Here is a 13,731-nt window from a genome sequence, read left to right on the forward strand (position 1 = left end):
GCCCACTCTTACATGCGTTCCACAAGGTTAACGATAAGAGCCCCTCAGCAGCTGAAATGCTCAAGTAGCTTTTATCGTATCATAATAATGAATCAAAGATAAAATAAAATAAATGAACTCCAAAAGGCAAGCAAGTAAAATAAAACGTATGTGCAGGGGGTTGGGTGACCAGGCAACAACCCAAATAGAAAAGAGAGAGAGCTCTTGTAAAAAAAAAGAAGGAGAGAAGGAAAAAATGGAATAAAAATCTTGCTCTCTTGCCGCTAATATCTTCTTATGTCATCTGGTTGAAAAATATTTGCCTGCGGGTCAGGGCTCCCCCTGTTCGAAAAAAGGGTTCTTAAAACGCTTCACAGCTCTCTGCTACATTAAATATCTGGCCTCTGCATCCCATTTACTGCTTCTGGCTATTAGGAGAGAGAAGAAGAGAGAGAGAGAGGGAGAGGGAGAGAGGACTAAGGTGTAAGGGTGAGAGAGAGGGGAATAGGAGTAAATGAAAAAGAAGTAGTTAAGGTCTGGCAGAAAATAAAATAAAATAATTAAATTATACACAAATTACATATAAACAATAAAAAAACAGTTGAAGAAAAGATTGAGTAATAGGACGACAGGGAATAATGTCTTTCTACTCATGTGTTTTTGCTTTTTTAGGATCTCTTCTCTTTAATGTTGTACCGCATGTCTTACATCAGTGTATGTGTGTGTGTGCATGTGTGTGTGTGTTTAGTGCCCTTGGCAAGAGCAGGAGATCTGGCCATTCAGAGTGGACAGTAGTTAGCCACCCACTGGAGCAAGCTGTTACCACTTCCTCTTCCCTCCTCCCATCCTCCCCATCTCTTCCCCTCCCTCTTTCCATTCATTCTTCGCTGTCTTTCATTGTACTTATAATAAGATTATAGTAGCTGAAACACAAACCGATAAATGGGTGACATGCTCTGTGATTGAGTAAAAAGTTGGATTTTGCCTGGCTGTTTGAATGTACTATATTGGATGGACAGATCTGAGTTTGGTAAATGAATGAACAATGTGATCCCTACCTTTACGACCACTGCTGCATTGTCCTTTAGCGAAGCACTAAAATATAGCCTAAACACAGGCACACAGTTACATCAAGACAGTCTACAGCCATGCTCTATAAGGCTGTACTTTGGCACAGATTAACTAAATGTTAATGTTAGTATGCCAATACAATGACAATGCTAACATGCTGACGTTTGGCAGGTATAATATTTACCATGTTCACTATCTTAGTTTGGCATGTTAGCATGCTAACATTTGCTGAACACAAAGTTCAACTGAGGCTGATGGAAACATAATTAGATTAGCATGTATTTACTCATAAATAAATATATATATATATATATATATATATATATTTCTTTTTTTTACATATCAGTGTCGCTAAATGAAAAGGGATCACAACAATTTATCCTGAGGGAAGACTGTACCAAATTTCACACCAGCGCAAATGTCTGACACTCAAAAACCACAAACATGAACCTCATGGTGGCGCTAGAGGAAAAGTCAGGGGTCAACCAATTCATTTTCTTGGGACCATGGATATCTGCTAATCCATCCACTAGATATTTAGAAATATTACTTACTAAGTGGGGGATGGACTAACAGGAAGAGCCATCCGTGGGACATGCTGCTAGTGTAGTTAAAAAAAAATTAGTAAATAAATAAATAAATAAAAACTCATCATATATGTTGTATTTCTTGGCCCATTTCATTGTGTAATGGTTTATTTGTTTAATGGGTAAACTCAATTTAAATCAAGTTGAATTAATATAAATAAATAATAAATTATTATTATTATTAGTAGTTATTAAAGTTTTTAGTACTTGTAAGGTTGATTGCTGTCAGTCCAAAATTATCCCAGATATGGACTGCTATCACCTTGATCTTAAGTATATATTTTTGGGGCTTTTTATGCCTTTATTTGATAGTATAGTGGAGAGGGACAGGAAACGGGGAGGCAGAGAGGGGGAATGACATGCAGCGAAAGGCCGTCCGATGCGGGATTCGAACCGGGGGCAACTGCAGCCTCTACACATGGGGCGCCTGCTTAGACCACTACGCTACACGACGCCCCTATCACCTTGATCTTACTGCTCTCTTCTCCACCTACAGGTGTAGACCAATGTCTAATGTCAGAGTGCCATCTCCCATTATAATGGTCGATTTGCCAGGTCGTAAGAAAGAATGCTTCTCAGCAGAGGAAACAAATCTGCTAGTTTGCAAAGTTAAAGCATATGAGCAGACCATCTACAGGAAAAGCAGGATTCCACCAAACAGGTCTGGATGCAAAACATTAAACTGAGGTTGTAATCCATTGTAGTTTGATATTTTGCATCCTCAGTTAAAATTTGAATATAAAGTGAAAGGGGCTATATCGAGTTATAACCAACCAGTCTGATGTATGTAGCCCTAGAGATGTGTGTGGTTATGGTGTAGCCTGGTGTCATTTTCAGGTGATTTAATGAAGGTAAACACAGCGAATGGTCATGCGTAATGGCACTTGCACTCTGGAACGGCCACACAATGCAGAAAGCGGTACAGTTATGTCAGGATGTGCCAAAAATGTACTTAACCACACCTAATTCTAAGACTAACACACCCATGGGCACTCAAATGGGTGTAAGTGTATTTGGTGTTTAAACAACATGGGTGCTGTATTGGTCTGAGTATAGCAAAGACACTTGCGTTTCTCTTTGTGTCACTTTACACCAGTGTAAAATAAGGCTCTATGTTTTTATTGCTTGGTGCTGCTCTAAAGGAAATGTTCCCACCTTGGAGACAACAAAATGTGTGAAAAATCAGAGAACCAAGACATATTTCAAAACTGGAAGCCTGGTTTTAATTGATATTGCTCTACTGTAATAATCCTGAAAGGCATAGTCTGGAGTAACACATGTAATGTTTCAACCCATAGTAGTTTAAGTTACAGAATCATAGGTCTCTCTTTTTGCATTGAACAATATATACAATGTGAAATAAATACATTTACACGAATGGACATTATTGTTGGAGCACACTTGTATGATACACGTCACAAAAATATACAGGTAATTGTTTATCTTTTTTTTATTTTTTTTTATTTACTGATGTGAAGCACATCTAAAATCTACGGACATGTTTTTAATAACACTACAGGGTCTTCTCTCATCCACAACTCTTTTCCACTACTCAATGGTCTGTTTTATCCTTAGATATCCTTTTTATCCAAACGTGTCAACTTTCTCTCTCCCTAAAATATTTTTCTTCATATTTGCAAATTCAGACTGCAGGGTTAGCTGCAGAACAAGTGGCAGTTACATTTGGGGATTAAATACAACTAAATGACTAAACACCGTAGAGTTGTAGATAGACACAGTTTGGCCTTAGCAGTTTTCAGGGGCAGCCATGGAAGATGGACAATCCTGCTTTATCGCTATATGGCTAAAAACTCGTCCCCTAACCCTAACCCTGTTCTAAGTATTTGCAGCTAATGGATCTAAGTTCCAGATGAGGGCGATAACACAGTGCCCAAAGTGCAACCAGGTCAAACTCTTTCTATCAATGGCTCTGCAAAAACCCACACAGTCCTTCCACTGCTCCTCATAGAAAATACCAGTTTGGTTTGTTGTTATTTTTATGGTTTTAACACTAACAGCAGAATAATTTCAATAGATACATCAGCATTTGGATCTTTAACCCAACACAAACAAGTGCAACTCTTGCCTCATCATTGTACAGTCATCAAAATATTGCTTATCAACAAGGAAAAAAAAAAGAGGAAAATCATCTCCCCCTGCACATCTAAATAATATCTTGGCTATAAGCAGCAAGTTATGTCAAAACCTCTGAAAGAAACACACAGTCTCCCTTCTGATTTTAGCTGGTAGATCTTTTTCTTTTTTTAGTCATCTGAAATAACTGCATTCCTGCTGATATTCAGCGTTCAAATGGCAGCATTTTGGCAGGACCCAACCTGCAAAACTTTATTCGATTGACACTGATAAAAATTTGATTCACAGTTAATTTTGAAAAGATATCAATATTTCCTAATATCAGAAATGTAGCTTCTTTACGTTTTAAAACCAAATCCAGCTCATCCTTAATCACTTCAGGGAGATTTGTAATATCTTTCATTGTATTGAATTGTTCAGGAGTGCACAGGATTGGTTTGACAACTGACAAATAAATAAAAACAGTAACAGAAGGAAACAATAGTAAGACAAGAGCACCTTTCTTCCATAAACTGTATGTAGATTAATGTACAGTTGATGGTAAGAAATACCATCTTTCTGACAATGAGACAGTGTTTTAAGTTACAATCAAAATATGAAATTCAACTCTGTCATCAGGGACTTCGCCTACAAATATCTTGTGTGCAGATGTGAAATCTGTTCTCTGCATATTTCCTCTCTAAAAACATTATATGTTCATGTTTTAGGCCTTTGAATTTATGCTATTTGTAGTGCAGAATATGAATCTATACACTTGTATCAAGAGGTACAATGAGTATAATAACTTGTTTATTAAAGGTTGTTGGAAATTTGAGTTTAAATCTGGATTTTGTGGTTTAATTCCAGTAGAGTGCAGAAACATGTCCCCACAGTGTAATGAATCTATTGTGAAGAGAAACAGCAAGGGCAAATTAAACATGTCAAGCTTTTTCTTTAACATTGCAACCCAAACCAAAGCTTGTTCTGTCCTTCAGCTGACAGAGTCACATTTTAAAGCAAGATATAGACCTGGAAATAAGCTGAAAAGTAGGAAACAATGGAAATATTTTCGGGAAAAAAAAGTTTATCATCTTCGTATTTTCTCCTTTTGCCTGCTGAAACAGTAAAGATAATGGTTGAGACGAGCTGTATGGAAGGCAGTTATGTACAGCGAGTTTATCAAAAAAGAGTCACCTACAGTTCTGTATTACTCAAATGTCCTTTTCATTTCATCTTTATTTAAACCTAAAGATATACAGTATATTGTTTTACTCTACAGGAAAGTTACACAAATGATCCCTTTTTAAATATTCGTAAGGTGTTTCCTCATTTAGATACTAAATATTTAATAATTTATGTATAGTTTGGTGAAGATGAATAGTGTAATTTGATCCTGGTGGTCTAGTTAAGTTTCTAGAAGAAAAGCCTTATATCTGGTTCGGTTCATTGTGAGAGAATCCGGTACCCAGACCCCCAGCGGACTGATCCGACTGACAGACAACATTGCCTCTAGTCTACTCTGTGTTGTCTAAAGAAGAAGCACACGGCACAAGAACGGGAATCACCACAAGAAAAAGCACACAGCATCGCCGTAGAGGACTCAACAGAGGAGGAAGGGATCAAACAGAAAGAGGACTTTAAAACAAAAACAGATAAAACAAAAAAGAAACAAAAAAAGAAACCAAAAAAAATAAACAAGTTTTTTTTCTCAATAGAAAAAACAGCAAACATGAAACACACATCGAGGCTGAACTACATTTTTTTTCTTTTTTTCTCAATTTTGTTTCCAATAAAATGTCTTATGTTAGAATTATAATCTGTATAATTTACAATATACAATGTTTAAGAAGGCTGAGAAAATACCCCTTACTAATAATGCTGATGTTTGATACAGAGCGTGTGATGTTAGAGATCAACTACACTTAAACTGCAGCACTTCTCAGCTGTGATAAGTTGCCATTTAATATTAGATTACACCATCATCTAAATGACATGTTTTGGCATTCTTATTCAGCTTTAGAAATTACATAAATAATGATATAACAAAAGCTGACTGTCTTCAACTGTTAAAGCTGTGATCAGTCTACCATATGCATTCTTGCTATAACAATGAAACCAATGCTTCTTTACTTGACTATAAATGTATGACAATTTGCGGTTAGCTTTCGCTTTTCATTTCCTGTTATTAGACATTTGAATTTGACAGACAACAGTTTTGTTGATGTCTGTTATAATATTTTCTCCATTTTGAGTCAGTTTCGCTGAAATAATCAGTCATGTTTTAAAATTTTTTTTTTTGCTAGCTCTCATTTGTTTACTTTAAACAGAGGCTATCGAGCTAATTTAAATTGTGATGAATTTCCTAATGCAATTTAGTCTGTAGGCCTCTTTTTATGAATTATATTTGTTGAGATAGTTTTTGGTACAAGATTAATGATGTTTACCATGACAACACCTTATTTTCTCTGTAACTTTAAAACAAAATGTCAAACAACAAAGTTGAATAGCAAGCTAACAAGAAACTGTCAGTGTCATGTCTTTTTTTAATTATTCATTTATTTTTTTAAAATTTGGATAATGTTTGGTTTTTGCTAGCACTATTTCCCTCAGTACAAATCTAGATTTTGTCTGGTTATTCTGATGGTCCCCACACTCGGTCACACGACTAAAAAATGAAAATGGACAAAAATTGTGTATTACTAAACCGTTGACTTTGAATAGCTGTTTTGTTTTAATCAGATTAAACATGACAGCAAAAAGTGCCTTGTCACAAAAAAGGTGCAAACATCAGAACCATGTGATAACTGCAAACTGGGTGTTGTATATTTTAGTTTTTAGCTGCTTATTTGACCTCTTTAATCCTCGTACTGACCATTATTCACACAGCATTAATGTGACAGCAGCATTAAAATCTCATACTGACATTCCTGGTCCATATTTGTTCCTGCCTAACTGTTATTAACAAAGGAAATATTGACTGTTATCTAATAGCTTATGGCAAGTTACACAGAGAGAAAGAGAAGCTACAAACTCTCCTCAAATCCCCATCCTCTCTCTCCCAAATTTAAGACTGGCACGTTATGTTAATATTGCAGACTTAGTCCATATGCACAAACCCCTCCTTTAAAAACCACTATTGCTCAGAGTTTCTAAGATAAACGCTGATTTGTTAATACATTATTACTTGTTATATTTATATATATATGATAATTGCTGACAGTGGTCAAGCTGAAAAAAGGAAAGACATATTGATTGATTCAATTTTAAGAAGACAATATCAATAACAAAAACAAAGCCGTGGTATATGTCATATACAGGATGACAATTATTTACAATCCTAATATTGGTATCATCGCTAAGATTATTTTCAAGATATAAATTAAGAAAAAAAATAAGGAGTTTGAAAGCAACAATAGTTGTTTTTCAGTCAGTTTTGTCAGCACACCTTTCCTTCTGGTTTGTATTGCGTTGAGTGACTGAAGCTCCCTCATCACTCGCTGAATGAATCACAAAAATATCTCTCTACTGACAAAAGAGATGAGCTGGAAGTTGTGAATGCAAAAGAGCAAGGAGAGGAAGTGACATTTTTAAGTTTTTGGAGTTTGGGTAATAAGCATGGGCTGGACTATTCTTAATGGCACTATTCTCATTGACAGAATGAAATCTCTACTAACTGGTATGTGGAGAGCCGCAAACCTGGGCCACTGAGCAGCTGAAAATGTCCCAAACAGATGTCCAAACACAAGAGGAGTGTTTGACAGAATATATAGCATCACAGAGCATGTGAACTGAGCCTACATCTACCACTTAGCCACGCAGGAATCCATTCTTGTATAGAGTATAGATCAAGTCTTGTTCTGTTATTTGTAAGTAATATTTTTACTGATAAACTCTATCAGTTAATCATTCCTCAAGTGGTTAGAATATTTGAAACCATTTTCAGCCATGTGTACAAATGCTGATACTGTGGTAATACTGACAGGTTTGGGAGGCCAGGGTCCCTGGTCCTCAACAAATACAACAAATGGTAAAGTTGTAGTTGAAGTAAGGGATTCATGGGAAATCAGGAACTGAATTTAGGGAGAACCAGAGAGTGTTTACAGCTATGGTTTACAATCCTGATCCTTGAAAGTCTGCTGGTTTTATTTTAACCACAACAATTTTAAATAACTGGTGGGGCAGAAAACCAGCAGTGCTCTTAAGCCCAGGACTGAAATCCACTGGTAGATCAATCCAGAAACAATTTGGGGTTATGACAATAAAGTTTGCTGGCATCCTCTGAATGGATGAGCTCCATTCTTTGGCAGGGCAAATCTCCTCTTCTTTTCTTTCTGTCCATCCATCCAAATTTCATTGTACACATAATTTGACAACAAACGTTAATAACGTTAATACTGTCGTGTTCATTTTTTTCCCACTCGTTTTCTTCTTGAACACTTAAAAAACTCTGTTGGGGGAAATAGGGAGGGGAAAAGGAGACACGATTGCAGTCTTAGAGTCTCAGAACTAAAATGAAGAGTTTTCAGTTTCTTTTAAATGTGTCCTCATTTAAGTGTTTGTCATTAATAACATCTTAATTGTTATTAAATGCATAAGTGACTGTTTTGCCAACATCAGTGTTCGGAGTCACCGTGGAAACTGTTATGTGATTGTTCATAGTTTTAAAAGGAAATATCATCTTCCCTTGGTAATAGGGGGCCATGTCAGTCCATCAGCATTGTCCCCAAAACAGAAGGTCAAGTGAGCGCCCTTTTCTCAAAGACGGTGAAGTTTTAGGGGTTCAGGTAAGAGGTTTAGATTACTTGTTTATTCAAAGGGGGATGCGTCAGCAGACATACTTCAGGAACATATTTCTGTGAGGGTGTGCGTGTGGGTAAGAGTGTGTGCGTGTAAAAGAGCAAGAGGTCATTCAAAGTTGCTGTGTTGAATTTGAGGTGAAGCTCAGGTGGTTCAGACTGGTGTCTGGCTGTCCTCCATCTACTCTCCTGTCCTCAGACCTTGGCTTCCAGCAGCTCCAGGAAGAGTTTGTGCATTGGGACTTTTCCATCCTGCTTGATGCTGTAGAAGTGCTGCACAGCCTTGGTGGAAGTCTGGCGGAGCAGGGGGAGGGTCATGAGCAGCTTGCCCGCCCGGCGGGGATCCTCCTGGTGCTGGGAAGCCTCATAGTCCTGCAGGGCCTCATGGAGCACATCCTGGAGCTTCTGCACTGCATCCACATCTTCAATGTGCATGGAGTCTGAAGAAAGAGGGCAGAAAAGAAATAAAACAACAAATAAACAAATAATAAAAAGAACACATACATACACAATCATTGTAGAATATATTTCAACACACTTCTGTATGACAATGATGTTTTATTGATTAAATCTGGCCCCTTACTCAGTGGCCCTCATTCAGCCCAGCATAGTATTTGAAGATATGATTATGTTGTGTAATGTAATTGCATAGCTTTGTATCTTAGTTCTGACATATCAAATAAAAACTTTAAAAAACTTGTGTTTTGCAGTGTAGAGTCCCACAACTCTCAAATTATGTTTACACTATGCGTCTTTGTCAGTGCCTGTGCCCCCTCTGTCTGCTGTGTTATTGCCCAGTGCCACAAAAGGGAGAGGTGCTAAAGACTCAATCCAAAATCCAAACATGAACAAAGGGTGCTACAGGAAACTATAGCTCAGGGTTTGAAATTCTATGCAACTGATTTAAGGAGTAATAATACTGTGTGTTAAAAAAGTGCAAAAATGCTTACTACTTAAATACTTGCATTTGATTATGAATAAAATAAAAACATCAGTGTTTAATCTGCAGACTGAGGAAAATGATTGTTAATCACTACCCTAGAACTACAGTTATCAATGTAGTACTTTGTAAACTCCCTTTCAAAATGCCTGCATGCATTTTTAAATTTAAAACCAACAATTTATAGCTGAAACTATCTAGGAATGGGGCTTTAAATTCAGGAGCTGCTCTGTTGTCTGTCTTTAAAGTGTGGATCTGTGGGTGTGATGAATGGATGGACAAAGCAAAGAGACGAGTAGGCGGAGAAAAAAGAAATAAACTTGTAGAATGATGGAGAGATTCAGGAACACCTGAGAGTCTGCGTATGTGTGTGTGTGTGTGTGTGTGTGTGTGTGTGTGTGTGTGCGTGCGCACAACAAACATCTGTAATCTCTCTTTGAGCTGGATGTAAGGTGTGTTTCAACATTTCTGGCTGTAAAGGCTGAGAATGTCCCTCAGTAATAATGCTCCATATTGCCCCTTAGGGAGGCAAAGTCTTAATGTGAGCTGGCCTTTAGCTCCCAACCTCCGATCAATGTCTCCAATCAATGACTACATGCATGTTAAATAATAATCACAAGACAACTATTGATAGGCACCCGGCAGCCCCCCCCCCCCCCCCAAGACACCCCTGCATGAACATACACACACACACACACACACACACAAAATTGCTACAGCTTTTCATATATAGACACACACATACATGTGCACACAAAGAATGATAACACAATCTAATGCAGGCACTTGATATAAATGAACTGCATGAGGTTATCAGAAAATATCATATGTGTGGGTATACTGGTAATTGGGAGAATATATAACATGTAAGTGGTGCACAAACTCTGGTTGGCTGTTTATTTGATAGGAACATGTCAGAGTGATAATGTGTATGTGTGTGTCTTTGTGTGTTTATTGAAAGTAACTTGTGGATTCAATGCATATGTTTTATATCTGAACCCATGTTGTTAAGCTTTTGCATTGTTTGTCTGTTAGAGCAACTCTGGCCTATGTCTTATTCAAACATATTCTCACACCATCCACATGCACAGGAGTTGAACACAAGCACAAAAAAACAGACACCAACCGTGGTATAAAAAGTATGGATGCACACAAGCCTATATTTAATGACAAGTGACAAATAAAAAATATACTGTGCAGACAAAATAAATTTCACATAAAATGTGTTAACACGGCGCCTACACATAAATGTGCACACTTACACACACAAACACAATCAAATACACAGGGTTGGATCTATAGAGTGTAATGCATGTATCAGTATGCAGGACCAGACAGTGGGCTGGATTCTATAGGGATCAATAAAAAACCCAGCTTCCATCGGTTTTCTACTTTTTCCTGGTTTAAATAAGAGTGGGTGATCCACTTGTCTGGGTTCTTTCATACTTAGCTGTATGATGGTATTTTGCTTAGCATTATTAATGATGAAGGAGGGGAAAATATATCCTTAAAAGTTAATGAGATTAATTTAAGTTCATATTCACATTTTTGTGTATATACAGAACATACAATATAATCTACAAACAGTTTAAACTACTGTTTTCAGATCTCGTTTTTTGGTCAGTATAATTAATTTTTTGAAAATGTTTTTTTTGTTGCTTTTCAGTTGTTTTAGGCCAAATATTTAGCAACCTCTTATACAGCATTGCTTGTTAAATGAACATAATGAGCATAAATAAGCATAATACAAAGTAAAGCAGCAAACATAAAAAAGCAGGACAAGCACGTAATGCACATGTACAAAATCTACTATTGAATAAGCATTGTTAGTAACAATGAAAAAACAATCCCCTTCTACTCTTTATTCTTCCATTTATAATAAGTGGTTTCCTGAAGCACAGTCTATAATTACCATAATTTAAACTGAAGTTTAATGAGTTTCAAATAGTTTTTGATTAATATTGTGTGTTTAAGCTGGTAGGCACGGCTGCTGCCTGTGCTGTGACCTGCAGTACACTGACAAGTAAAACAGCAGACGTTAATGAGCACAAGCACATGAAGCTGTTAAAACACACGTTAACATGGAACTCACAATGCACACACATACATACATGAATGCACACACGCATGCACGCACACACCTGCACACAAGCACACGTGCACGCACATGTGCACGCACACACACACACACACACAAACAAATGCACACGTATGCACACACACGTACGCACACACACGCGCGCACACACACACCCACCCACACACACACACACACACACACACACACACACACACACACACACACACACACACGTGCCTCCTGTTTCCCATGGCTAGTTTAGCTGCCTTTACATGTGGGGCACGTTTGCTAACATTTCTTAAGGCTTGGCTTCATTAATGCAGACGATTAGCATCCTGTGAATTAATTAGTGTCAGTGCCCTTCAAAATGCTAATGCTAGCATTCTGTTGTCTTGAAGAGCAGTTACAGGGTCTGGCCAGTGATGCAAAGTTCTTATTTGGGTGTCAGCTGTTTCCATTTCAATCAGTTAAAAGAATGACTATTTCACATGTGAGTTTTCTCAACACTGGGGGAAGCTTTAGTGGAGAGATTACTGTTGAGATTTATCTGGATATTTCTTTTTTTAGTTTATTCATTGGGTGTGGTTAACTGGCAAAGGTGTTTCAGCTTCAGAGAGAGTTTAGCAATGTGTTATTTCCACCTTCAGAATAAAACTGGACATGCAGACTGCCAGTTGGTCAGCTATCTCTCCAGTGTTTCATCTGCCTTCAGCCTGACAGCATCAATATCTATTCCTTATTCAAAATGAAAGTGCAGTATTGATACCTCACAATATACTGTGTAACCAGATTTTTTAGGTAAAGCTCAGATAGGTAAATGTTGGTGGACAAAGCTCTGGAAACAACCGTTTGATAAAATGCAATCCAAATCAAACCTACTATCCACCTACTCGAAAAAACTACGATAGATGGCTCTATAGCTCACACAATTAGTTCAATAATCATTGATTATTTGATCTACAAAAAATTAATTGGCATCCATTTTGATAATTTTGACAATGTTAGTAAATAATTTTAAGTTAATTTAAGTTCAAGCAAAAATGCTTTTTTTTTTTTAATTCTCTGCTCTGCTTTGCAGTTGTTTTGGATCACATTGGACTATACAAGTGTTTCTAATAAATCTGTCAGCTTGTGTCTTTCTTTGTAATTTTTAATTTAATCTAATTTTTAAAGAACCATACAATAGAACTAGTTACAATTATCAGCAACATTTTGTCATTGATTATTCTGAATCTTTTAACATTGTACTGCATAACTATTCAGTTTTGAAATCATCAATGTGTACACCAGACTAGCCCTCTGACCCCGGCTGGGACACTGTTGGGCCTAAAGGCAACAAGGTCCATGTAATGCCAAATAATTCATCATAATCATCATCATGATCATCAATACTGTTGTCCCAGCCAGCAGTTCCAGCCAGTTTTCTCAGCTTTCAGTCAGCAGCATTCATACACCAACAGACACACCTACACACATGCACACACACATGTTCAGAGCCAAGAGATTGATTGTCACACATAGCCCACAGGAAAACAATATGTCAATATTTTCTGCATGTGCATGACAGTAGATACTGTATGTGTGTGAGCAAACATCTCTCTGTGGTTCACATTTAAGTACACACTAATGTAAGCATGTGTTTATGCATATGTCAGAGAGATGAAACTTTGGCATATTTGTGGGCATGTGTGTCTGTGTGTGTGTGTGTGTGAAAGTGTTGGTGTGTGTGTGTCCATGTGCGTGTGTGTTGATGATGGCAGAATCTGAACAAAAGGCTGCCTCCCTCCCTATTCAAAGCTCTCCCATTGCATTCTCCCATTTAAACACATTGTATTGACAGCTCCCCCCTTGTAATTAAAGAGTACTGAAGAGCTGGCCGGCTTCCAAGACAAAGTTCAAAAGACGGGTCATGGGAGGGAGAGGGCGTGTGTGTGTGTGTGTGTGTGTGTGTGTGTGTGTGCGTGTGTCAGTCAGCTGTCGATGCAGCTGGACACATCAGAGAGGGGGCTTTATCGACGGACTTTGGGTTCTAATGATTTCACCTTATTTAACAGGCATCTGAAGAGACGACTATGCTAATTGTAAAAGGGATCGTCACTTTGTTTGGGGGTGGGCTTCAGGTTGAAGATGTGCGTGTGTTTGTGTGGTAGGTCTGTGTGTTTATGCATGTGTAACCTGTACTGATTGTAGGTATGTGTATGACTA

The 13,731-nt window shown here is 37.6% G+C and overlaps 1 protein-coding gene across 2 annotated transcripts in view; it reads right to left on the reverse strand.

Annotated features, from left to right (window-relative positions):
* Nucleotides 1-2,837: 2,837 nt before the first annotated feature.
* Nucleotides 2,838-13,731, reverse strand: part of esrrga (estrogen-related receptor gamma a) — a 144,262-nt gene continuing 133,368 nt past the window's right edge. For both annotated transcript variants that reach the window (XM_087178959.1, XM_023425005.2), the window contains one exon: nucleotides 2,838-8,946. In XM_087178959.1, the coding sequence (XP_087035085.1) occupies nucleotides 8,702-8,946 (245 nt within the window). In that variant the 3' untranslated portion in view covers nucleotides 2,838-8,701. The remainder of the gene's footprint in view (nucleotides 8,947-13,731) is intronic.

Source organism: Seriola lalandi, unplaced genomic scaffold (genome assembly GCF_002814215.2).
Source record: "Seriola lalandi dorsalis isolate HSWRI2012SDOR001 ecotype SW California unplaced genomic scaffold, Sedor1 jcf7180002054763, whole genome shotgun sequence".
NCBI classification, from domain to species: domain Eukaryota; kingdom Metazoa; phylum Chordata; class Actinopteri; order Carangiformes; family Carangidae; genus Seriola; species Seriola lalandi.